General features: G+C 46.5%; 1 protein-coding gene across 5 annotated transcripts; it reads left to right on the top strand.

Annotated features, from left to right (window-relative positions):
• Positions 1-1303: 1303 nt before the first annotated feature.
• On the top strand, positions 1304-26717 carry taf2 (TAF2 RNA polymerase II, TATA box binding protein (TBP)-associated factor). Of its 5 annotated transcripts, none has more exons than XM_084472263.1 (29): positions 1304-1330; positions 1694-1840; positions 2033-2087; positions 2483-2643; positions 2904-3022; positions 3322-3463; positions 3827-4058; positions 4876-5060; positions 5582-5695; positions 8850-8949; positions 9139-9224; positions 10724-10859; positions 11333-11487; positions 11966-12080; positions 12458-12567; positions 12717-12782; positions 13120-13246; positions 13502-13627; positions 16077-16217; positions 16612-16722; positions 17083-17276; positions 17601-17740; positions 18001-18070; positions 18581-18690; positions 23010-23245; positions 23777-23950; positions 24160-24262; positions 24734-25140; positions 25496-26717. In XM_084472263.1, exons 2-28 carry the CDS (start codon positions 1791-1793, stop codon positions 25138-25140), a joined length of 3765 nt encoding a protein of 1254 aa, XP_084328389.1. In that variant the 5' UTR covers positions 1304-1330; positions 1694-1790; the 3' UTR covers positions 25496-26717. The 5 variants fall into 5 exon arrangements, with proteins under 5 accessions (XP_084328389.1, XP_084328392.1, XP_084328391.1 ...); XM_084472266.1 differs by having other exon boundaries at positions 23777-23941; XM_084472265.1 differs by having other exon boundaries at positions 23780-23950.

Consider the following 26717-nt stretch of genomic DNA (forward strand, 5'->3'; position numbering starts at 1 on the left):
AACTCCTAACCATCAACCTTGATTCATTGACCTTTGAACCATGAGGAAGGGTCATGTTAGAAACCCTATATCTCTTGGTGTTTTGGAAATCTTTGGACATCCAGATGTAGAAATTCAATAATAGATGAAGGGAAGTGTATTCAATAGGCCTACTTCACCTAGCAGCCATATTGTTTTTTGGGTGGGTGTGGGGGGGGGGGGACCATCTTTCAAAACCGTGAAAAGTGAATGCAATATTTTGAGTTCTCTATTCCATTTCCCAATCAGATTTTAAACTGTGTGTCGATTGAGTTTCCGTGTCCCCAAAATATTTGATGTGTCCCCATCCAACACATGGTCACTTGGTGGCTTCTAGACACACCACATCCGCTGGCTATAAGACCACCATGAGTTAATTCAGATTGTATAATCATTTGGATTTCTTTCGTAAAACATATTTTTATTAAGGGTCTACTAATAAAAATATTTTCTGTTGGACTGCGGCATCTTGAGGTCTGTTCTGGTTGAAAAGTCCCAGACCTGGTGGTCAATGGTCAATGATCCCTCTGGGGACCTAAGACGGATGAATTAAAATGTTGTAAATATATATATATATATATATATATATATATATATATATATATATATATATATATATATATAGGCTGCCAATATTTTCTTTTGGACTGCGGCATCTTGAGGTCTGTTCTGGTTGAAAAGTCTCAGACCTGGTGGTCAATGGTCAATGATATATATATATATATATTAATTCTTGTCTGTCCGGTCTACTCTAGTTGGAATCTGATTTGAAGTTGTTTCGCTGTATTGATTTAAATAAAAATAAACCTACATTTCAAGATGATCTCTCCCTGTTCATCATTTCGTAATTTTCAAAGTAAAGGCTTTAATAAAATACATTGCTTGTGCTCTTCCAACCCGGAGGGTAATTCTTAAATACTTGTTAATTATTAAACAAGTCACCCAACAAAAACGATACAAAAGTTAATGTGTAAGAAGTAAGTAAGTAAGAAATGTGGATTAATGGTCCGTGGCAGGGTCAAATCCCTTGCACTAATTAGTCAGCATTGAGTAAAGTTGAACATGAGGCTTTAGCGCCCTCTAGTGATAACGTTCATTCAAACCAAACAACCAGTAGAAACAAAAAAATACTTTTAGATCTTTTATTATTTTATTATTCAATTAAAAAATGTAAAAATTTCATAATACGGCTGTTTTGGTCATATGGCAAGGAATAACATGTTTTCCAAAATCAAATAATTTCGATTTCGCGCGGGAGGTCAAAGGTTACAGACAAAATGGCCGAACACGATCTCCGTGCAATCATTTTGTTGTGAGTAAGCGGACTATCAAGTTATATTACAGTGTTTTGACGATACTGCAACAGCGTTTACTATATTCTACTGTATTAAACTATACAACGGATGTCGTTAGTAATTGCGCTTCAATTGCTTTCGGAGGAACGCCGTTGTAATTCCGGCAGATGGGTTGCATTCAACTCTGAGATACATGCAGAAGCAAAAGCACTAGGCACTCTTTCTGCCAAGATAAGCTTAGCTACATTGTCGTAACCATCGTTTTATATGAAAAGCATACATCGTATGGATGACAGGTCAACACATTGCAGCGCAGGTGTTCTTCTTGTCTGATCATACGTTTTCAATAGGGATTTCGTATGTACTTTGTATGTAAACAGCTGAGCAGCGTCCCGATGTAAACACTCACCAAGGACCCACACATCCCTCCTGTAGTACCGGCATGTTTGGACTTCCACGCCGCAACATCAAGCGAAGATGAACAAGAAGAAGGATAAAGGATTCGAGAGCCCGCGACCTTTTAAATTATAAGTATTTCCTTGTTACTGTTTTGAAAGCAGAATTTCATTGATCTTTAGAAGCACATTGACGTTAATAAGTGACATACCTTGCATACCATCAGTTTTTATAGAGCTACAGGATGCCAATGAAGTTGATGATAATCTATAGCCTCACTATGCGAAACTGTGTGTATTAACATCATATATTTCTGTCTTTACGACGCACCAGGTGGTTTGCATCAACAACATCAATTTCCAGAGGAAGTCTGTTATTGTAAGTACACAGCCGGTAGCAATAACACGTTAGTAACTATAACAGTAGCAACGATAAGACTCGGCGAAGAATGCAAGTGATGACATTGGTTGGCAGAATATTCCAATTAGATATAGTTATTGCAATCATTTGATGTTGAAGCATGTTAGTTATTGAAAACGTGACCAGATAACAGTGCAATTATTGTTCTGATGTAGCTAAAGATATCTTTAGATTAATGTAGACGTGTTTGTTTTCTCACTTCTGTATGTAGAATATCTAATATACCAAGTTCAAACTCTCCTTCATTGCAATCCTGCAATAGACATACAAGTGTTATAAACATTTATATTCTTGCTCTTCCCTTTGTATCTCTTCTTATCTCCATCGCTTCTTTCTCTGTTCCCCTCTGCTAGGGTTATGTGGAGCTTACCATATTCCCCACGGTGGTCAACCTGAACAGGATCAAGCTCAACAGTAAACAATGTCGAATCTATCGAGTGCGAGTCAACGAGCTCGAGGCGCCATTCATCTACAACGATCCAACACTGGAGGTCTGCCACCATGAGTCCAAGCAGTACGTGACGTCAAATAAACCTCAGATTTCATTGTTGTTGTATCTTTTACTTACCACAATAAAACCAAAAAAGACTGCCCAGAAAAAGCTTCTGCAATAAGCGTGTTTTACTGACGGCTGCTCAGACCTCCTTTCATGATCATCATTCGGCTAGAATTTGAGTTTACAAATTGGTCCTTCTATGTTTACCATGTACATCTGAAGTCAACAACACATGTTTTAAGATTATTGTTTTAAAAAGTGTGTGTGTGTGTGTTTAGGAGGAACCTGAACTATTTCTCCAGTGCCTACACGGCAGCCGTGAGCGCGGTGGACCCTGATGCCGGGCACGGGGAGCTGGTCATCAAGGTTCCCTCCGAGCTCTGGAAACAAGGAGACGGTAACATTTGAACTGACGTTTAAAAACACATTTTACCATTATAGCCACAGAGATGCGTTTGGACCAACGTATATTTAATGCCGCTGGAATTGAGAAAGCTCAATTAGGCTGGCGGCACACTTCAAAGACATGCCTTTCAATAGTCAATGAGACACTGAGACAGATAAAGAGTGTTATTGTAAGCCATATTGTTTGATGATATTTGGAGCTTCACAAAAAACGTTGAAAGTTCTCAATGTTTTCAGATGAACCCACACCTTCCATCTTCATGGACTCCTGATTCTTTTTCCTCTCTCCAGAGCTCAAGGTGTTGAAGGTGTACATTGAGTTTTCTCTGGACCAGCCCAAAGGGGGGCTCCACTTTGTGGTGCCCGATGTCGAGGGCAGCATGGCGGAGAGGGGGGCTCATGTCTTCTCCTTCGGATACCAGAACTCTACTAGGTCAGAACAATGAAGTGGTACAATCATGGTATAAATAAATATTTTACCATTTCTTAAAATGGCATGATAAACGGTACAACTAATAATTTTGACAGTATTGTAACAGGCCGTTTTATTCATCCCATGTAGATTCAAATCATTATTAACAGTGCTGTTAAATCAATACTTCTTCATACTTTCTCTTTCAAATGTTTATTTTTTATATATGTACTCATATAGTCATATAGATACGTATAGACCAATATTCCTGCAATGAAGACATGCAGGAATCACTGAAAGCCAGCTGCACCCATGTGACCTCCACATCACCACTGAAAGCAGCTTCTTAAGTGGCTTGACTCTCTCCCCCCTCCCTACCAAAAGGTTCTGGTTCCCGTGCGTGGACTCCTACTCTGAGCTGTGCACGTGGAAGCTGGACATCACTGTGGATGCCTCCATGGTGGCGGTGTCCTGCGGCGACCTGGTGGAGACCATCTACACCCACGACATGCGCAAGAAGACCTTCAGCTACGTCCTCCCCATCCCCACCGCTGCCCCCAACATCTCCCTGGCCGTGGGGCCCTTTGAGATCCTCGTGGACCCCTACATGCACGAGGTGGGTGTGAAGGTCCACCCGTTGTAATCAAAATGGCCACAAGGTGTCAGTGTCTACCCAGGGTTTTTTGACACAGTGGCGCAAAAGAGTTGAGATGTAGGTGACATTGTGGTTGATGTGTACCCTGGAAATCCAGAGTTCTCGTGAGAGCCCAATTTGAATTTGCTCAGCGAGTCACTCTGGGAACAAGCAATATACTCACTCCCCGATTCCCCTGGACCAGAACATTAACCAATCACATCGGTGGATCTGATATAGGCGGGCCAAAAGCGTTGCTGTTTTACCGACCGGATACGGCAAGAGTCATATCTGTTGGTTAGCTCCGCTGGTCTGGATGCATCAACCCCTGTATTCTTCTGATTGGTCGTAGTGTTATCCAATTGCGTGCAATGATATTTTCAAATGCATACTTGGTGTCGCCCCTTGAATTGGGCCATTTTCATTACTTGTTGCCAGACCCTACAGCATTCTAGATGTGGGTCTGGATTTCCAGGCTAGTTGATGTGTTTCATAAGTTAGAAATCGACTGGAAATATTTAATTGTTCTCCAGCAAAAGAGAGAGCATTTTCTCATTTAGTTTGTTGTGGTTGGGAGAAGGACAGTGGTCGTTGTGATTTTAGTGACGAGTAGAAAAAGGTATTTAATCATTTACGGGCTATGAGGTATACATGCAATCCTAACACTAGGACCCACATTTATGTCTAATTTCTTCAGAATTTCGATCTTGCTTTCTTTGAGATTTCGATTCTAGTTGCAGCTAGTATTCGATCCCTGCTCTATAAAGCATGCTCACCATCTTCCCCTTCCTCTCCGCAGGTGACCCACTTCTGTCTGCCCCAGCTGCTGCCCCTGCTCAAGCACTCCATGTCTTTCCTGCACGAGATCTTTGAGTTCTATGAGGAGATCCTGACCTGCCGCTACCCGTACTCCTGCTTCAAGACGGTCTTCGTGGACGAGGCCTACGTGCAGGTGTCCGCCTACGCCTCCATGAGCATCTTCAGGTAGGCTGCTGGGGTCGCTGCGTGGGCCACACAGGGGTCACCCAGGGTCACAGAGGGGTGTTTTGTCTTGAGGTCCATAGAAACTATCTATTTAGTTTATTTTTAGTTTAGATTTCATTCAAAATGATTTGTTGATTTTTACTGTTACTTGATATTATTCTGTCACTTTCCTGATTAAAAATGGTAACCTCAACACATACTGTAAAGCCAACGTAGAAACCTAAGCACGGTGTACGGCCCAGCGATCTGACAGATTGACAAGTTAATACCGTCTCCCTGTTATTAAATATGGCTCAAATCGATTTCCAACATCTCAGTTTCCAGACTTTCTACTCCCCCTCACTCGTTCTTCCTTCCCCACACCCATCAATCTCCCCCTATTCCCACTCTCCTTCCCACAACAGTCCAACTGTCATCTCCCTCCCATCGTTATAATGCATGGATCTCCTCTCGCCTGTGTGGGGTGCCCTTGGTCCTGTGCTCCATGCTTGACTCGTGTGTTCGTCTCTCTGGGCCAACAGCACCAACCTGCTGCACAGTGCCATGATCATCGACCAGACCCCCCAGACGCGTAGCTGCCTGGCCCAAGCCCTGGCCCAGCAGTTCTTTGGCTGCTTCATCTCCCGCATGTCCTGGTGAGTTCTGTGCGTCATGGCCCTGCAGTGGCGTGGTGATATAGGACAATGGATGTGGTTGGCACGTAGTGTGACGTCATTGAATGCATCGCCTTGAGTTTCAAATGCACAAAGTCACACAACCAATGTCGTCATTGATACAATATTTGATTAAAATCTAAGCAATGTATTCACTTCCTAGATAATATAAGCCATTTGGTGCAAGCTTTTGTACAAAACATGTTACAATAACATGAGTGCATGCATGCCTGGCATAGGCAGACATCGAACCCCTAACCCCTAACCCTGGCAGTGGCATTGTAGTGTTCTAGCAATTGAGCTAGACAACACCCTTTAACATAGACAAGGTACGTGAGCATGTCTCACTTGGCCCCCTGAACATCAACGTTACATGCCCATATTGGTGACTGAGCGTATCCTATACTCACAGAGGCTTCACCAGCCCTTCCTTTCTCTGGGAGTCCCGACATAAAGTTGACTAGACCCTCTGTCTTCGTAGCGCAAAAGTGTGTGAGCTGTGAATGTCAACAACGGTTCCTCTCCTCGCTGCAGTGGAAAGCATTGTGGGAACCTTTCCCCGCTAAGACAGCTGGTGATGAGAGATTTATAACAGCCAGGCGTCCTACCAACTGGGGAGTCAGATGTCGACGCCAGCATTGGCCTTGCTGAACACATATGTGTGTGCGTGTGCGTGGGAGTGTGTGCGTGAGACACGTGAGCATGTCCCTCGACACCCTCTGATCTAGCCTCCAGTCTTTGGAGAAATGCTCGAGCATCAAAGGCCGGGGTCTGAAAATCTTTGCACCCCCAAACAATGGGGCTTTTGTCTCCCCTCTCCTGGCCCGATGCCCCCTCATTTCCTCCCAACTCCTCCTCTTCATAGTCCTACCTTCTGTTTTCCTCAGCTTCCTCTCCCAGGCCCTAAACTTTGAGGACTGTTATATCATGTGTTGGACCATGTGGCTAACATCTCATCAGAGGTTTTTCACAGTCGCGACTGGCGTGGAGCGAGAGACTTTGCGTTTTGGGGGAGATGAAGAGAGGGTGCGTTTGTTTTATCTTGGCAGAGAGATGGGCCCGTGTGGTTGCCATGTTGTGCTGGTTAAAGGGAACCGGGCTAGGGTTACATCTCTGCTGAAACATTGGACCAAAACGGCGGAACATAATCAAACCCACGCTATGTCATTGTTCCTCTAAACCAGTGTTATGACTGCTATTTACTTAATGTCCAGTACCGTCAAAATCATGTGTCGTGGCCTGGCAGCTGGAGAGTACTGTTGTATCCTTTGGCTGAAAAGACTTCCGTCTCACAGCTCATGGTCCATTTGCTCATTCTTCTGTCAAATCTTTGACCATGTCATTTTTAACAAATCCTTTTTTTGTAAATAATTGTTATTATTCCAGTAACATACAGTGTAGCCAAATGGCGTTTTCTTTCTACTGTGTCTAAGGGCGTTCTCACACTAGGCCTGTACCGTACTCAAGTACGTTTGCTGGCCTGTGCTCACACTAGGCAATCTCAACTGGGCCTGAGTACGGTTGCCTCTTGTACATATACTGTAGGTTGCCTATCCGTGCGCGTGCTCGTGTCGGCTCATTAGCATCTGTACCGTGGTCTGAGCACACCTCTCCGAAGTGCACTGAGGCCACGGAACGATCTAGACTTTAAGGGGCAAACGTACTCGGGCATGGTACAGATTGCCTAGTGTGAGTGCGCCCTAAGCTGTTTTGCTAAAAGCCTGAAAATCCCAAAACTAAAATATTGACAGCAGCCTTATTGAGATATGACAGCACCAGCATGTGGACACTATGGAAGCAGTACATAGATAACCATCTCCCCATTTGCATCTAGAGGTCCTTGCACCTTCGATGCTGTTCATTTTTTCCCTGACGTTACGCACTTATGTGTGTGTTGAGACCCCTGGAGTGAGAGGGTGTGAAACCCCTGGTTTCAATTAATAGATAAAGGTTGGTTGGTTCAAACTGGGACCTGTAATGAAATGCAGACCCCATGCATTGTGGTTGCCACCTCAAACGCCTTTTTTAGACATGAATCACATGTCCCGCTATTGAGAAAGTGCAACTAAACAAACCCCTCCCACCCCTGATTCTGTCATACGCTTGGAAGTACGGTTCTTGGCACTTTCACACCCCCGCCGATGAGATCACCGACCGGCAAGGGCCGTATTAAACCCTGCGGCCGAACGAGTTGACAGACCCCGAAGTCCTCACCGGTTCCAGGGTGCCAAGCATCATTCATAACGTCATCCCTGAGCTGAGCTCTCAGCGGGCCCACGCATGGCCCAGATCCGGTGGAATAAAGAGCTCGCTTCAGTCTCCGGACCGCAGCTAACAGGGGCAGCACATGAACTCATCTCTAGTCGTGGAGCCAGGCTGGGTTCACCTCAAGCTGGGATACTTAAAACCACTGAGGTTGAAGGGTGTATATTGTTTCTTGGAGGCTTTTAACAAGCCAATAAATCCGCCCTGATAAAAGACTTGTGTAGGGTTGCCACGTCGCGTTGCTCCCCATGCAAGTGGCCTACGGGTTGAAGTCATGTTAGAGCCTCGCCGAAAGGTTTGCCTCCCACGTGTTGGGGACGAGAGGGCCCTCCGTGAAGATGCAGGAACATTGCTTATGGGATGAAACATATCGTTCTCCCCCTGGACCCCCGCATCATGCTTTTGATTATCTCTTATTTTGTTTCACTCTATGATGTTCTAGGCTCTTCTCTATGTCTCTTGTGGGGGTTCACGGCATGCTGTGAAAACTATTTACATTTTTTAATTGATTTGCTCAAGGGGAATAAACATTGACTGTGTTAAAATGCGGATTAGTGAAATGAGGGATGACTTGTCACCGGAAGGTTGCTAGTTACTAGGGTATTGCCGATACCCAGCAATACCCTTGATACCCTCCTAACTGAGTGTCGGGGTGTCCCTGAGCAAGACACCTAATAACCCTAACTGCTCCCACCAAGCTGGCTGTCGCCTTGCATGGTCGACTCCGCCGTCGGTGTTTAAATGTGTGTAGAACAGTTGTAAGTCGTTTTGGATAAAAGCGTCTGCTAAATGACCTAAATGTGAATGTTAATATACACTTTGATAAGCATTGAAAATAATCCTTTGTTGGCGTTGCCTGTGTAATGTGCAGGGCCGATGAGTGGGTGCTCAAAGGGATCTCCGGCTACATCTACGGGCTGTACCTCAAGAAGACCTTTGGGGTCAACGCGTACCGACACTGGATCAAAGAGGTACCATGAGGAACAGGACAATAGTCCTTGTGGGGAATATCAAAACTAAAAGGCCTTAGCTGGTATTTGCAGTAGCTCAGGAGTAGATTGTCATTTTATTCCCTGCTTATGATTATGTTTATCCTGCTGTTTGTCATGTGTATTGCATATGCTTTATGTGTTTTAATCTCTGCCATCCTCGTTCCACAGGAGCTGGATAAGATCGTGGAGTATGAGCTGAAGATGGGAGGAGTCCTGCTGCACCCGACCTATAGTGGGGGAAAGGAGAAAGACAAGTAAGAGTCATGTAGCTGTGTGGAGAGTTAATAGTAATTTGGCCTTGTTAAGAGTTAATAGTCATTCAGCTGTGTTGAGCGGAAATACAGTAAATTAATTGTATCGCGAGTTAATAGTAATTTAGCTGTGTTAAGAGGAAATAGTCATTTGTCTGTGTTGAGATTTAAAATAGTAATTAAGCTGTGTTAAGAGGAAATATAGTTATTTGGCTGTGTTTACAGTAAATAGTCATTTGGCCATGTTGAGAGTCAAAATATTAATAGTCATTTCGCTGTGTGGAGGGGAAATCTAGTTATTTAGCTGTGTGGAAAGGGAAGCGTAATTTATCTGTGTGCAGAGGAAATCAAGAGCAAGGTCAAACAACACAAGGCAGACCACAAACATTGGCTGCTGTCAGAGGGAGACTAATTACAACCAAATACAGTAACAGAATTCTGTGTGTGCTGGATTCGTGCCCCCCAAAACACAAGCCCAATTTGCTGTTTATATCTTTGACTTTTGGATCATATTCGTTTTTTCTTTGATTTCTCAGATTACACCAACTAGGTTGCAGTCATTTTAGTTGTATGAAACGATGACTTTTTGTACAGTTTATATTAAGCAACCAGTTCCAGACTAATCCAAGATCCACTAATATCCAACGTAGGGATATAATCTCCATCTTTCATTTCACCTTTCAACACCTAAACATTAATCATCATTTGGATAATGATGTTGACTCATGCATTGGAGTCAAATTAGCATGTGTGTATTTGTGTATTTGTATGTGTGTGTGTGTGTGTGTGCGCACGCGTGTGTGTGTGTGTGGTCTTATTATTATTAAAACATAATAATTATTTATTTCTGACACTGGTGGTGCCATAAATTGTATGAAGGATGTCATTCTGGGCACCCTAACAGAAAGTCAGGGATCCCCTCCAAAGCCACAGGGCTGGTTTGGGCTACGGGAGCCCTCTGGCTCCAGAAAGAAGTGCTCAGGGCTTGAAGAGTGGCTCATGTCTGCATGTGCTCATTGCAGGGGTAAAGAGAGGCGAGGCCACACACCAAGTAATGCCTCACTGGTCACACCAGCAACCGTGTGTGTGTGTGTGTGTGTGTGTGTGTGTGTGTGTGTGTGTGTGTGTGTGTGTGTGTGTGTGTGTGTGTGTGTGTGTGTGTGTGTGTGTGTGTGTGTGTGTGTGTGTGTGTGTGTGTGTAAGGTTGAGAAATAACCCCAAACAAATGGGAGGGGTGAGAATGAGTTTCCTCTTCCTTATTTTATTACTTACCTTAATTCGACCTGAACAGCTGAAAGTGGACAGGGAGAGAAATGCATATGCATGTAAAACGTACGTGACCAAATAATCCCATCTCGAAGATTTTGTATTATTTATTTTATATATACACAATTTAAAATCCAGCTTTTCAGCATGAAGGATCTTCTTCAAGGGACACAGTTGTGAAATGATGATGCGTACAATACCACCTGTAACAGTCATGGTCGTTCTCCTCCATTCAGTCCCACGCCCCATCTCCACTTCTCCACCAAGCACCCCCACACGCTGTCCTGGGAGTACTACCAGATGTTCCAGTGCAAGGCCCACCTGGTGATGCGGCTCATCGAGAACCGCATCAGCATGGAGTTCATGTTACAGGTGAGTGGTGCTCTCTCGCCCCTCCCCGGTCTTCTTTCCCCCTCCCCGGTGCTCTCTCGCCCCTCCCCGGTGCTCTCTCGCCCTCCCCGGTGCTCTCTCGCCCTCCCCGGTCTTCTCTCCCCCTCCCCGGTGCTCTCTCCCCCTCCCCGGTCTTCTCTCCCCCTCCCTGGTGCTCTCTCGCCCTCCCCAGTCTTCTCTCCCCCTCCCTGGTGCTCTCTCGCCCTCCCCGGTGCTCTCTCGCCCCTCCCCGGTGCTCTCTCACCCTCCCTGGTGCTCTCTCGCCCTCCCCGGTGCTCTCTCGCCCTCCCTGGTGCTCTCTCGCCCCACCCGACGGGATTCATTGAGACATGTGTGGTTGATTCACTCCTATAATACAACAAATAACTTGTGGATTGGCAAACTGCTGACTACAGTATTGTTGGCACGATGACCAATGGCCCAGCTTCACATCCTAACTCTGTCTCCCTTGGCAGGTGTTCAACAAGCTGCTCAGCCTCGCCAGCACGGCCTCGTCTCAGAAGTACCAGAGTCACATGTGGAGTCAGATGCTGGTCTCCACGCACGGCTTCCTCAAGTCCATCTCCAACGTCTCTGGGAAAGACATCGGGCCCCTCATCAAACAATGGGTGTATCCTTCTGAACTTGTGATTGTTTCGTACGTCCTAATGTCGTACGACTCCCTGAAGGATTTAACCTAAAGGATTTCAGCAACATGCGCCGTACGGGAATACACCAAGTGTGGTTTTCTCCGGTTCGCTGTGGTCTTCTGCCACCTCCAGACACGCACATAGTACATGTGAGGCTGTATAGCAAAGAGCTACTTCTGGATAAATGTCAGTTGCTCAGTGTAAATACACTTTAAGAGTTATCATTTTCTGCAGCGTAATACGTCAGTGACACATTGAACTAATGGCGCACCTGTGTTGCAAAACACCTCAGTCAATTAACAGTCAATTAAATCAAACAAGAAAGCACAGAATCCTCATCCTTGTGATGCCCTATGTGTGTATCTTGCCATTTTATAAATTCAAATACTACCATCTCAAGTAGATTTGGCATTCATGACCGTCAACGCGTTTGGCCCTAACTCCTGCCCCGCGATACAGAGATCAGAGCTCAGTGGTGAAGTTCTTTGGCAGCTTTGCCTTCAACAGGAAGAGGAATGTGCTGGAGCTGGAGATCAGACAGGATTACACATCTTCGGGAACGCAGAAATATGTGGTGAGCCACCACATCAAATAACAACTTCTTCCTTGAGTGTGTACTTACAATTTTGTCTTTGTATGTCGAGTTAGAAAATGTACCCGCCAAGCAATTATTTTTATATATAAAACATTTATGTTTTTTTACCTGCCAAATATACCTGACCCGGTGGCAGGTATTAATGTCGGACCCTGCATAACATTGCTGTGAAGAAAATAATGGAACAGAGAATCGACACACCGTACTCTCAGCAGAACTAGAATTAATGATGTTTTTGCTCCTTTTTATCGGTTCTTTACATTTTCAACCAATCACCCAAACCGAAGGCGGGAAGTGTGACTCAATGGCCTGTCCTTCACGGTGACTGACGTCTCTCTCCTCGTCTTAAATCCCAGGGACCCATCAAGGTGACAGTGCAGGAGCTGGATGGCTCGTTCAACCACACGCTGCAGATCGAGGAGAACAGCCTCAAACATGACATCCCCTGCCACTCAAAGAGCAGACGGTAAGCCCCATGAGGTCGCTCTCTGCTTCTGCCCTCAATCACTTATCAGTGGTTCAATCCAAACGCAAACCTGACTCCCAACATGGGGAACGTGACACAACGGTCATCGTTTATCAAGCTGCTTTTGTCTTTGACTTTCGCTTTCTCAGCAACAAGAAGAAGAAGATTCCTCTGATGAACGGAGAAGAGGTGGACATGGATCTGTCGGCCATGGAGTAAGCCTAAGCCTTCTCTCACCATCTCACCTGCTAGCTCTCTTATTCCATAGCCAAACCGAAAACGTTGAAATAATTGGCGTATTTCATTCATCTCTCATTGGCTTGCTATGTTTCCTTGTACATAATTAGCAACACTCTTGAGAGATATCTTTTAAATAAGTGATATTTAGCAAGTCAACTTAGCGAGTGATATTTAGCGAGTCAACATCTTAATGTGAGGTGGTTTCCATGTTTGGTCCATGTATCCAAGGTGATATATCCAAACTGATACTGAATCATTGTGGTTTTGCAGTCCTTTGGACGCCGTTTTTAAAAATTCCCGCTCTTTTCGCAGCGCCGACTCGCCGCTCCTGTGGATCCGCATCGACCCAGACATGTCCATCCTCAGGAAGGTGGAGTTTGAGCAGGCGGACTTCATGTGGCAGTACCAGCTCCGCTTTGAGAGGGACGTGGTGGCACAGGTAGGCCCACTGCTTATTGCCCCCTTCATGGCATATTATATTATGTGGAAGGCTAGTTGATTATCGTTTGAATTCTGCTCATATTGTGTCTGTAGATGTATTTTCTGCATTTCTTGTTTGTAGTTGTTTTCGCTACTGTCCTCTACGGACGACGGACGGACAAACAACGGTTCCCCCCTCTCACTTTTTGTTTTCACGCCCATTCCTCCACCCACCGAGCTCACGTCCTCACACACTCTCCATCTGCTCCCCCAGGAGGAGGCCATCTCCGCACTGGAGAAGTTCCCCACGCCGGCCTCCAGGATGGCGCTGACAGACATCCTGGAGACGGAGCAGTGCTTCTACAGGGTCCGCATGCAGGCCTGCTTCTGCCTGGCCAAGGTGAGGACTGCTCCGTGCTGACCCCTCCAGCTCCAGTGGTTCCCCACCCTGTTTGTGGGGAGCCTGGGACTCCATTTGTACTGCTGCAATTGTTTGTTCATGCAACCCTAAAAGGCGACATATTATACCACCAGGTGTGAGTGTGATGAGCCATTGCAAGCTGTTTTGAAAACCTGCCTCTTCTGACATCACTGGTGGGCGTGTCCACCTAGATGTGTGCTGGATAGATCAGTCTACCAGCCTAATCTGTGGACTGTAGCAAACGTTCTCATCTATCCGTCATACATCTAGGTGGCCACGCCCGCACGAGGGGGTGGTGGTCTGTTTGTATGTGTAGGAGCTTCTTATGAGACCCTTCAAATAGTCAAACAACTAATGATAATCTAAAATGTGTCATCAAGTTACTGCAGTCTCCCATATGCATATCCCCCCATGATTCATTGGGGTCCATCGCTCTCGGCCCAACAAGGCTGAGCTATACACCTGTTGCTTAGCCCAGCCACTCTCTGTAGAGTAACACACATTACATGAATTGACTTATAGCTAATCCATAGCACTAATTGTTCTCCATTCTGGAATTCAGCGATCAAATCTCTCAGGATTACTAGCTCCTAGCTAGTCCGCTAAAGAGAAGGAAGTTGTTTTCTATCATAAATCCTTTGATTTATAATAGAAAATAAATGTTTACATTTCAACTTCTGTTTTTCTCACGCCGTATTTTTCATCCCTAAAATAACAGTCGTCCTGCAGGTATAATAGGAACCCCTCCAACAATGCTTTTACCTTCGATGGCATTCAGTCAACACTCAAGGCCACCCAGCAGCGCACCCCATTCTTCTTAACCCACACTTGTGTATCCTAAGTCCTCTGCATAATCCTGTTTTCTCACTTCGGGAAAGGCTATTCCGCGGATTTGGCATATTTTAACCTAAACCCCATTGGATTTCACTCCTCTCCAGTTCCAGCTGAACCAATATTTTCATAACATGTAAAAGTGAACGGAGGTTTTGGATGCCTGTGTTTCGGTTCTTTCATTAGGGCCGCTGATGTTAAGAAACTCCCCCCCCCCCCCCCATGGCCTTTGAATTCTCTCGTCGCACACACGCACACACGCGCACACACACACACACACACACACACACACACACACACACACACACACACACACACACACACACACACACACACACACACACACACACACACACACACACACCATTAATCATAGACTGATAGGTATTCTCTCACTCACACAGCAATCACACGTTCACATGTGCTCTCACCGAAACACACAGCATGCACCATAGTGAGCGCTGCAACGAGCAACCGTTAAATGATTCAGTTCACTTGTTTGGGAGGTCATTTGTCTTTATTGGTGTGGTGAAAAACATGACACATGACACATGACCGAAACCGAGGAGATCACAGAAACAAAACGCTGATATTCTCCAGGCACACACACACATAAGTCAATAAAAGAACTACGATGGATGGGAGATATTTCTGTTGACCACCGGCGCCTCCTTCCTCTGTTGGTCTTGCCTAATGACAACATCCTCTGCCAGTGACCCGGAGACCCATATTACCACATTAACACAAATCCCCCCTCCAATATCCTGTTGGAAACCAAAGAACCACCGGAGACACGACTCTTTGTGCACTTTTCTGCACTAGGGGCCATATGCCGCCCGCTGGTGTGCACGACAACATTCACTCCAGCGGGCCGCATTCCTCGTATCGCTTCTGGCATCCTCGAAATGTCGTGTTTTTTGGTCTTGAATGTAGCTATTATATCTCGCCGCAGGACTTGTTTTTCTCTGTTTTCCCTGTTCGCATTTCCATTTCCGCCATTGTGGATTGATGTGTTGTGCGCGTTTGGCTGTTGACCCCTGGTTTTCATTGTTGTTCCTGTGGCTTTGTCTGAACTGTTACATGTTATTGGAACACATTGTTTTGTGTAAATTGCTTGTTATGCTGCATGTCATGTTTGCACATCTGACACCCATTACCCCGTAGCCACCCTCTGGTTGTGGTTAGGGTTAGGGGGGGGTCTCTAATGGTGACCTGCTGAAGTTAGTTTCTTCCTGAAAGCGTAGGTTTCTGCAGTGTTGTCCCTTCATATTTTTGTTTGAGCGTCTGTATTTGTGGTGTACTCGGTTTTCCTCCGTCTACCAGTATACTGAAATGTTACCTCAAACCTGTGTTGGTTCATATTTTACACTAATAACATTTTGAACTGCAACACACAAATATACAAAGCTAGCAGGTAGAAAAGTCTGCCATAATCATGAAGCCTCCTTTTTCAAATGATCATATTGTACCACTGCCTCCATCTCCAGTGTGTAATGCCGTGTGTACAAAAGTAACGACCTGTATTATTAGACTTGACCACATGTGACCAATTGACAGGCATCTTGCCAGTGAAGTAAGCCCCTGTTGTGCTCCGCAGATCGCTAACTCCATGGTGAGCACGTGGCAGGGCCCGCCCGCCATGAAGTCGCTGTTCACCAGGATGTTCTGCTGCAAGAGCTGCCCCAACATCGTGAAGACCAACCACTTCATCAGCTTCCAGAGCTACTTCCTGCAGAAGGTTGGCTGAACGGGGACACGCGCGCACACGCACACACGCACGCACGCACGCATACGCACACACACGCACACACAGATATTAGCAGACAGATCTGCTAATGGGCTTTTCATTGTAAACCCTGACACAATACAGGCAATCCTTCTGTATTTATCAGTCCTTGGCTTACAGTAGATCTATCTTTCCATTTCTAATACCGCAGTACAAAGCTACCAGGTTATGGGTAATATCTTATCCAATTGTTCTTTTTTTTTTTTTCCAATTTTACATTTATTGGAAACCGTGTAAAGAATGTGTTGCTTAAAAAAGCATTTCCCACATTCCCACATTTGTTTTGCAAAATCCAAAAGTGCATATTTGTCTCACTGCTGTATTCCCTTCATGTGTCGTTGTCTAGACGATGCCTGTTGCTATGGCGCTGCTGAGAGATGTCCACAACCTGTGTCCTAAAGACGTCCTTAACTTCATCCTCGACCTCATCAAGTATAACGACAACAGGAAAAACAAGGTGTGTGTGTGTGTGTGTGTGTGTGTGTGTGTGTGTGTGTGTGTGTGTGTGTGTGTGTGTGTGTGTGTGTGTGTGTGTGTGTGTGTGTGTGTGTGTGTGTGTGTGTGTGTGTGTGTGTTAAATATAACGCTAGCACAGAGACAGAAGTTGATTAAACAACATAAATACATGAACATGTATTGAAACGGCTTGTAGACGCGCATGTGTAGTACATACACACACAGATAGAAACACACACTCTCACACACTCACTCACGCACAATGGCTAATAATATGGCTTCCATTGGGGCCCTTTTCAAATTCTGCCTCTTGACCTCACCCCCCCCCCCCTGCTCATTCACCCCCTCGTTGTCCTCCCAGTTTTCGGACAACTACTACCGTGCGGAGCTGATCGAGGCGCTGACCAACTCGCTGACGCCGGCCATCAGCATCAGCAACGAGGTGCGCACGGTGGACAACCTGCACGGGGACGTGCGGCTCATCCTGGAGGAGATCACGCGCTTCCTCAACATGGAGAAGCTGCTGCCCAGCTTCCGCAACACCATCACCGTCAGGTAGCACCGCTGCCCCGACGGGCTCTGCATGGCACCTCCTGCTAGAGTGAGTGAGTGTGTGTGTGTGTGTGTGTGTGTGTGTGTGTGTGTGTGTGTGTGTGTGTGTGTGTGTGTGTGTGTGTGTGTGTGTGTGTGTGTGTGTGTGTGTGTGTGTGTGTGTGTGTGTGTGTGGAGGGAATCATTTGACTCAATGCCATGCTCTGGTTTGAATCAATCAATTCATATTGGAGTAGGATCCAGTCTTGTTGACCCTTGATGTCTGTCTCCGTCGTTGGTGGTTCATTTTTTTCATGATTTTTCTCTCTCTCGCTCTCTCTCTCTCAGCTGTCTGAAAGCCATCCGTCAGCTGCAGAAGAACGGCCACATCCCTAGCGACCCGTCGCTCTTCAAGTCCTACGCCGAGTACGGACACTTTGTGGATGTCCGCGTCGCCGCCCTGGAGGCTGTGATCGACTATACCAGAGGTACACTCACTCACTCACAGACTCACTCACTCTCTCTCTCTCACACACACACACACACACACACACACACACACACACACACACACACACACACACACACACACACACACACACACACACACACACACACGCACTAAGGACCAGACAGCAGCGTATGTGGGGGTGAATATGTGTCTCTTTGGGGCATGTCCTCTACAGTAGGTTGTGTGGCGTCTATTTCTGTGTATGTGCTAGTAAGCGCTGTGCTCTCTGCCTTCCAGTGGAGAGGAGCTCGGTGGAGCTGGAGTGGCTGATGGACATGGTGCACAATGATCCGGTCCACTGGGTCAGGTCAGTCTCATGGGGCTGAACGAAGCCCAGCCTTTCAATCCATTCCATCAATAAGCACTCCTCCCTTTTTTCCTTCTTCATTTTGTGCGTCTGCTTCCACACTGAACACGATCAGTGTAACACTATTGTTGTTTGTTGTGCAACAACTGGGTGATGATCACTAGTTCACGCATGGTTATGGATGATAAGATAAGATAATATGTTCAGCTATACTGGGCCTTTTATGAGCACTTTCAAGCCTTTTTATATTATTATTATTATTATTATTATTATTATTATTATTATTATTATTAATTTGAATAATAATAATAATTATTATTATTATTATTATACTTATATTACTATAATATATTTTCATCAGTTGGCTATAAAATGTCTATAAATGCTCAATAATAAGCAACCTCGCATGACCTCATATACATAAACACTGACTCAGTCCCTGTTGGCCCAGGCTTCATCATCATCATCATCTCCTCATCCCTAACTGTATTTGGTTTCATTTTTCCTCAGGCACAAAATCCTGGGCATGCTGGCGACCAACCCCCCGTTCACCAAGGCCACAGACTCGGCCCTCTGCACTGAAGCCCTCGTGGACCAGCTCTGGAAACTCATGAACTCCGGTGAGAGAGCCCGACTGGAGCATGTCCGCCAAACGCACAGAGAGGAAGACCTCCTTTTACGGCCTCACAGAGAAAATATTGTTTCATGGTTCCATAGGTATCTGAAGGCCTTTATGTAAATTGTGATTAAATTATTCGCGTTTACTGCGAGAACCCCCCCCCCCCCGCCAAAAAATCAATGGGCAAGAGGACTGAATGCTTTCTAGAGAACAGTTGATCCATGCCCATTTATCACAAGTTTTAAGTGCTAGGAAAGACGTAAAGCATAGCGTCATATAGTTAACAAGCTCCCTCTGGCCAGTATTAATGATGGCGGATATTGGCTATTAACTTTGGCACTGGACAGCTGGACTGCTGTCCTGTATATGCCAGGGGTACATGCATGATACACAAAAGTCACGATTCCGTACGTACACCGGTTCAGCAGGGTTTTATTTTATTTTTTTATTATTATTTAATTTTTTAATTTTTTATTTGATTTGATTTATTAAATTGTATCAAACAAATTCCTTACACACATGAAAAGGCATCAAATACAATTGAGGATAAAAACACAAAGTCCAGGACTTATTTCCATTGTGGTCCTCAATTGATTATCACACACCGTGTGTGTGATAATCAATTTAAAAAAAAGTGCATCGAACCGTTAGACCAGTGGTGAAAAATGTCAGTACGAAGACGCGTAGCGTTACACCCCTAGTATATGCACATGCCCCCACGAAAATGTGTGCAGTGTGTCTACGGACCAGACACACTCCATCGACGGCATAACGTAAACGGAGGAATCTTTAAAACCGAAAAAGTCCTTTTGATTTTGACGTGCAGCTCAACGTGTGTAGCCAGGAACAACGGACACTGTCATGGTCCCCCCCCACTATCTGCACCTGCACTCAGACCCACGCGGCCACACCAGAGATAGAATGCGAGCGCGGGCCAGTACACCTGCAGGTGGTGTGCAGCCCAGACATGTAGACTAAATGTATATCCCCACGCCAGCACACCCAGCCAACACTCACTCTTTAACACAAGGAGAGCATATATATATATGTGTGTGTGTGTGTATGCCCGTGAACACGCACACACAAGTGGGCATGGGATTTAATTAGATTCATATGGGGCAGCTGCCATATATCACTTTTTATGACATGAAAGACTAGAACGTCTTATGCAGCAGAGTACTGATATCATTTTGGGGTGTACAGTGTGATGGAAAATTAGACCGTAAATGCATGAAATGCCCTATAGCCTTTGGGCAGGTGATTGTTCGTTTTTCCTCTTAGACTTGGACCAAAGTTGTGTTTGAGTTTCGTTTTAGAACCAGCCTCTTAAAACAAACCGATACTGTTGGTTGATATTTTTGAGTGCAACCAGAAATGGGGGAAATGACTCTGGAACGAGTTTGGATTGATACACGCTACGCGTTTCCATCATGGAAGTCCCAACTGCACTCAAAAACGACTTAACCAGCATATGTTTCATGGCATAATAGTTCTCTGTCAATGTTATTCTCAATATACTTTTCTTCCATAACACATATTACACTTTTCTCTCTACAATGTGGAATAGCGCAGAACTTAAATAATTGCAGATTTTTGCATTTTAGTTTTCCCCGCAGATCGGACTATATCCTCATTATTTTGCATGTAAAAAAACTCTGAAACCCAAGATTTATCTCCGAGGTAGTTTACACCTATACGGTTTGGACAGCGCGTCTTCAGTCTGGCAGTGGGTTTGACATTAAGGAGCGTTCTCCAGGTGCTAAAACAATCTCAGGGAGCTTTCTTACCTCAACATTCAATAAAACATATCAGCATCAGTATAAGTGTGGCGGTACTAAAACCCAGGCCCTGGATCCCAAACAAGACGATACTGTCCCAGTCTCCCCTACCTGCTCTAGTCTGTATATTATTAAAGTCCTGTTGAGAGGGGTGGTGGTTTATGACTCACCCTCCGGGCTAATGGACAGACTTCTGTCAGAAAGTGTTTTGCCCGCACTGTCAGTCGCCCACCAGGAAGTCAGCTGCGTCCCAGTGGGGGACCCCTTTTATACCCACTTCCTTCACTTTTCGCCGCCGTCTCACTTTTCCATGTTAGGTGGAGTTATGTTTCCATTCCATGTGTTGCTCAGGGGCTAGGGCAGAGCACCGCCTCTCCATCCCTCCGAGGGCTCAGACTTTCACATTTCCGTCAGGAAAACAATTTAAAATTCAAATTTGAGGGAGTGTCCAATTTTTTCTCACCCTATTCCACCTCATGACCTCAAAAGATAAAATATGGGAAGTGATTTCAATTAATTAGCATATTTTTTTTACGATATGTCCTCTCTTCCATGCATTGCATGTCTTCATGTCCTCATGAGTTATTTACTTTAGACTGTGCACTGGTTGCATCAGCTATGTTTTTTCACAAAGCTGTCCTGACAGAAAAGCAGAGAGTGAATTAGCGGCTCCAGAGAGCTGTCAGACATCTGAAGTCTTAATTGCGTGAACAGTTTCCAGAAAGCCTTGCAATATTATCATCTTCTCCAGGCCAGTCGCTAGACCTAGAGGTTCTGTGACATTGGTGTGTGTGTGTCTGTGTGTGTGTGTTGGAGGAGGCAGTGGGGAGATCTTGCAGTTGGCTTTGGCGTCTGTGTGTATTTGCTTTTGTGTGTGTATACACAAACCAGCATGGTGCTGCCTGGAGCTAAGCTGTCACTTTGAGGATGTTCAAAAGCCTCAACGTGTTATTTATTACCCTTATTATTACATTTGCAGCACATTGCCTGAGCGCCTGACCGTAAACGCTTGCCTCTATTTTCTCCACGCCGCTCTGCGTTCGCACAACCAGCTCCGCGGTCCGCCATTGTTTCCTCAGGTTTCACTGGGTTATTTTCAACCAGGGGGTCGTCTGTCAGATCGCAAGGCGTCTGCGTCGGCCAACCCAAACACAGATCGACCCCGCGCACACAGGAGATGGGCACAGCTCCACATTCTTGCAGGCAATTATATTGTAGTTGTGGCAAATGTTATCTTTATGTTTGTAGGCTTACATGCAAGCAGGAATGAGTGAAAATATCTGACGACCCCCCTGGAATTGCACCATCCCAAGTTTTGTTTGTAAGTCAATCAGTGTGGGTGGCTGATAGGTGCTGTAGCCCGACTGGGTTTTAGAGGGCCGAGTGTGCCAAGCCAAATACACAGGGACCCAAGTGCTGTAACCTCAATACTATGGTGGAATAATGCGTGGGTTAGACACACACACACACACACACACACACACACACACACACACACACACACACACACACACACACACACACACACACACACACACACACACTATGAAATTAGCGTGTCGGCTTGTACCTTCTGTTGCAGGCCATGCGTGTAACATGGGCTCCAAAGCCGCTAACCAAAACCACCGGCACCACCACTACCCCCTATGCAGGCAGGCTAACCTTGGGGAGTCTTAGTCGGACATCAGCAATGTTTGTGCTGGAGATTTATCGCCGCTATCAAACTACCGCTGCTCGAACGACTCTCTTTTTAATGATACGTTCAGGATCCCGTGTCGCCCAAAGTCTGGGGGTGCCCCCTGATTTGTGAAACATTAGCATCGCTCATGTTGACTCTCCGGAGACCGTTAAATACTCCTGTGGTCCGGGCAAAATGGAACGTCTCCTTGAAGCGCGGATTAACGTGGACTTCCGAGGCAATTTGTCTCGAAACCACAATGCCCAGTCCGGCTTGTTTATCTACCCCTGCCTTGTCGACCCCCCCCCCCCCCCCCCCCCCCCCCCCCAGATCAGCTCCATGTCGTGTTCAGCTCTGGGCCTGAATGGAATGCGCCCGCATTGACTCTGAGTTCACGCTGACTTGGATACGTGGGGAATGCTGTCTTGGTCTTTGTTGCGGTGCGCAGCACATTCTTCATTCCCTGGCGGTATTGGCAAATTTATTGAAGGTGTGCTAGGACGTCCTGCTACTATGTGTCAGAGCCACGTTGGTTCCCCAACAATTAATGGTTACCATCTGGCGTCGGGGTTCCTGAGCAGAACGGAAAGCTCCCCCTTTGAGAATGCTTCAGTCATACAAATACTTCTACTTCTTTGATAAAAGATGCACATTCTATCAAATGTGCTAGATGGAGATCTGTTTTGTGAGGCTGTAGGGAAACAATTTTATTATCAGTATTTTTTTTACCCAGGTGCAGATATAACATAAACAACAACCCAACCCAAGCCTAACCTCCTCAAAGAAAAGTGAGACAATGTTTCCAAATCTGATTGGTTATTAGCTATGATTGATGGATGTTCCCCCCTCGTCCCCTTGGCCCAGGCACCTCCCACGACTGGCGCCTGCGCTGCGACGCGGTCAACCTGTACTACACCTTGTTCGGGCTGACCCGGCCCTCCTGCCTGCCCCTGCCCGAGCTGGGCCTGGTGCTGAACCTCAAGGAGAAGAAGGCCGTGCTCAACCCCACCATCAAGCCCGAGATGGGGCTGAGCAGCGTGGTGGTGGACACCCCCGCCAGCATCGGCATCCACGGCATCGGCATGAGCTACTCGGCCTCGGTGAGTTAGATGAACCTCGCCACGCTCGGATTCTCCATGGCGGGGCGCCAGCAACAACTTACACTCACAAACCAGGACCTCCTTCTTTGTGCGTTTAATGGGTTTTTTCAGACGTCGAGAGCGTGAATGTTATTACGTTTCTGGAGCCACGATTGCTGATGGAGTCACTGGCACTTTAAAATAGTACTTAGCATTGTGTAGGCAAGGCAAGGCAACATTATTTATATAGCACTTTTCATACACGAGGAAGACTCAAAGTAATTCACATAGAAACTCTGTGAAACAACAAAATAAAATAATATATAAGTAAAAGAAAATAAAGGCAAAGTTAAAAAAGCATTTTAGAGCAGCATCTTATCCCAGCTATCTTTGTTGCATACGGGGACTGGGTCAACCTAAAAACCCTTGGAGAGTTTGCCCGCACTACAACCCAGCGCTGCTCATGTTGTTCACCCTGTTGTGCCCTGCATGTGTCACCATCGGCCCTCACCCACTCCCCCTCCCCCCCCCCCGTGCGTCCCGTCCCCCCAGCAGCTGGACGAGGAGCCGGACCCCATCTCCTCTGGGGTCTGCGGCGTGGGCCAGCCCCCCCCCAGCCTGAAGAGGAAGGCCGAGACCCCGCTGGGCTCGCCCCCGGAGCCGGGGCAGATCCTGCAGCAGCAGGACGAGGACGGGGGCCGGCGCTACAAGATCCGGGTACGGGGGGTGCGTCTTCGGTCCGCCTCAAGGACTTCCTCCAGCGATACGGCGAGGAGAGTGCGGTGTAACCATAGGTTTAACGTGTGTGTGTGTGTGTGTGTGTGTGTGTGTGTGTGTGTGTGTGTGTGTGTGTGTGTGTGTGTGTGTGTGTGTGTGTGTGTGTGTGTGTGTGTGTGTGTGTGTGTGTGTGTGTGTGTGTGTGTGTGTCTTTGCAGTTCAACACCATGGAGGAGGAAGACATCGACATGGAGTCTGTCCACGACAGCCAGGGCTTCATCCAGCATCACCTCACTCTTCTGGACAGACCCTCCACACCAGGTCAATACACACACCAAGACCTTATTCACACTATCATCTTTCTATTGATTTAGGGAATTCAATAAATGTTAAGAAATTACCTTATTGTTCACCTAATCAACAAGAAATGTAACACAATACGTCCAAACGTAAGGTCGAGTCAAGTTCAAGTCTTTCTTTGTTTGCAAATGCAAAGAACAAACGAATGGGAACTGAAATGCTTGACAATAATGGCAATTCAGCGGCAACAATCTATTTAGGGCATTCTTTAAAAAAACATCATAATACACAAAAAGCTAGGTAGCTGGGACGAAGCACTCATTAGTGCGTCCGTGTTGCTGGCACAGCCGGACTGTCTTTGACCAACACTTTATCGTTCCCCCCCCAGGGGAAAGCCCTTTTTACACCATGCAGTCTGCGGTGCCGTTAAAAAACCCTCAACTCTCCTCTCTCCTCCTCCTCCTCCCCCCCTCGCTTCGTTTCCACCAAAAGGCAAGGAGCCCCCGGGGCTGGAGCAGGCCCTGCTGTCCATGCCCGCCACGCCCCTGCCCTCCTTCGCCAAGGAGGGCCCCACCACCACCACCGCCGCCGCCGCCGCCATGGCCTCCTCCACCTCCTCCTCCACCGCCACCGCCGTCACCACCCCCTCCGGGACGGCCAAGCACGGGGGCGAGCACGGCAGCGGCGGCGGCAGCGGCAGCGGCCATCACCACCACCACCACCATCACCACCACCATGAGCACAAGAAGAAGAAGAAGAAGCACAAGCACAAACACAAGCACAAGCACAAGCACGAGAGCAAGGACAAGGAGCGCGACAAGGAGCGGGACCCCGCCCACCCGTACAGCGCCAGCCCCGCCAGCGGCCGCTCCATGCGCTCGCCCTCCCTGTCCGACTAGGTGTGTGTGTGTGTGTGTGTGTGTGTGTGTGTGTGTTTGTGTTCTGAGTGTTTGTGTGATTCTGAATGTTTATGGTTGTGTGTGTGTGTGTGTGTGTGTGTGTGTGTGTGTGTGTGTGTGTGTGTGTGTGTGTGTGTGTGTGTGTGTGTGTGTGTGTGTGTGTGTGTGTGTGTGTGTGTGTGTGCAACAGAAGGAGCAAGCCGAGCAAACGCTAATTTAATAGTTCTTCATATAGTGTGTGTGTGTGATGGTCTACCACAACCAGTTGTATTTGTATTTAGCACGATACAAAGTAAAGCTTGGCTGTCATTTCCAGGGGCTTCCGTTGTGCTACTAAATCAAGTTTCATCCACAGGTCCCACAGATCAGTGGACGCCACTGGCAGGCCCTGCTCTGATGATCCGTTCTCGGTTCATAAACTGAAGCATTTACGTAGACTTCACACACCTCAGCAATGTTAAAGCGAGGACGGGACTATCTGCAACTTCACTGAAAGAATCTATGTGGAGCTGTTCTCACCAGTAATGGCAGCCGGTTTGAGTTCACACCATGGCGTATGATCTCTCTGTGTGGGTAAAGGCTTTCCCTGAAGTAGATTGGTTGGGTTTAACAGCTCCTGCCCACGCTCTCTCTGTGTCCCAATGCCAACACCACACAAACACACACCAACAAACACACAGATTCACACACACCCACTCACACATAAACACTCAGAAGCACACAAACCTACACACACTTGGTTATGAATGAGTTCCTGTGCACGAACACACACACACACACACACACACACACACACACACACACACACACACACACACACACACACACACAGCCTCTCCACAAACAGACATTTGTTTATTTCCCTGAGCCACATTTTACTGCCACCTCCAGCCTCCTCCCCACTGCTCCGCTGAGCCCTCAACTCCTCCGCTCCAGACCCACGCTCACCGAGGGTTCCCTGCCCGGGGGAGCACGGTCGCCCGTGGTTTGGCTTCCATAGCCCACACTGCCCGCTAGCTAGCTTCCCTGAAGCCTTCCCCAACGGGACCCATCTCAGAGAAGCAGACATCTTGACTTGTGAGAGGAATTCTCAGTTGAATTAATGGGTCATACATTCTTTAATTAGAGTGTGTATGTGTGTGTGTGTGTGTGTGTGTGTGTGTGTGTGTGTGTGTGTGTGTGTGTGTGTGTGTGTGTGTGTGTGTGTGTGTGTGTGACAACATTGTTTTCAGTGTAAAGTCAGCTTCATGCTGCTATGCTAGCAAAGGGTGTTGTGAAGATGGGAGAGGAGAAGGGGACAGAGAAGCCGGCCGTTGTCCCCCAGCAACCAGAGATGTTATTACAATGTTTTAATTTCTTAGACCATGTCCATGTTTTCGTTTCTTATGGTTCTTATGTTATGCGATTTTTATTCATTCATTTTTCACCATGGTAATGGTAATAATCCAACAATGATACATGTGAAAATAGATCCAGTTTAAAAACAGGAATGACCTTAAATTGTGTGTAACATGTTTTTATAATGTTTTTCTACTGTTCATTGCAATCCAGGTTTCATTCATTAAAGAAAGGAAAAA

Source organism: Micromesistius poutassou, assembly GCF_964030765.1.
Source record: "Micromesistius poutassou genome assembly, chromosome: 8".
In the NCBI taxonomy this organism is placed as follows: Eukaryota; Metazoa; Chordata; class Actinopteri; order Gadiformes; family Gadidae; genus Micromesistius; species Micromesistius poutassou.

What these genes read in the sequence shown, in the direction of transcription:
- taf2 (XM_084472263.1), top strand. Translation starts at nt 1,791, where the DNA reads ATGAACAAGAAGAAGGATAAAGGATTCGAGAGCCCGCGACCTTTTAAA. An exon ending in CGCAACACCATCACCGTCAG is followed by an intron (nt 17,277 to 17,600) that starts GTAGCACCGCTG and finishes TCTCTCTCTCAG; the next exon opens with CTGTCTGAAAGCCATCCGTC. An exon ending in GATCCGGTCCACTGGGTCAG is followed by an intron (nt 18,071 to 18,580) that starts GTCAGTCTCATG and finishes ATTTTTCCTCAG; the next exon opens with GCACAAAATCCTGGGCATGC.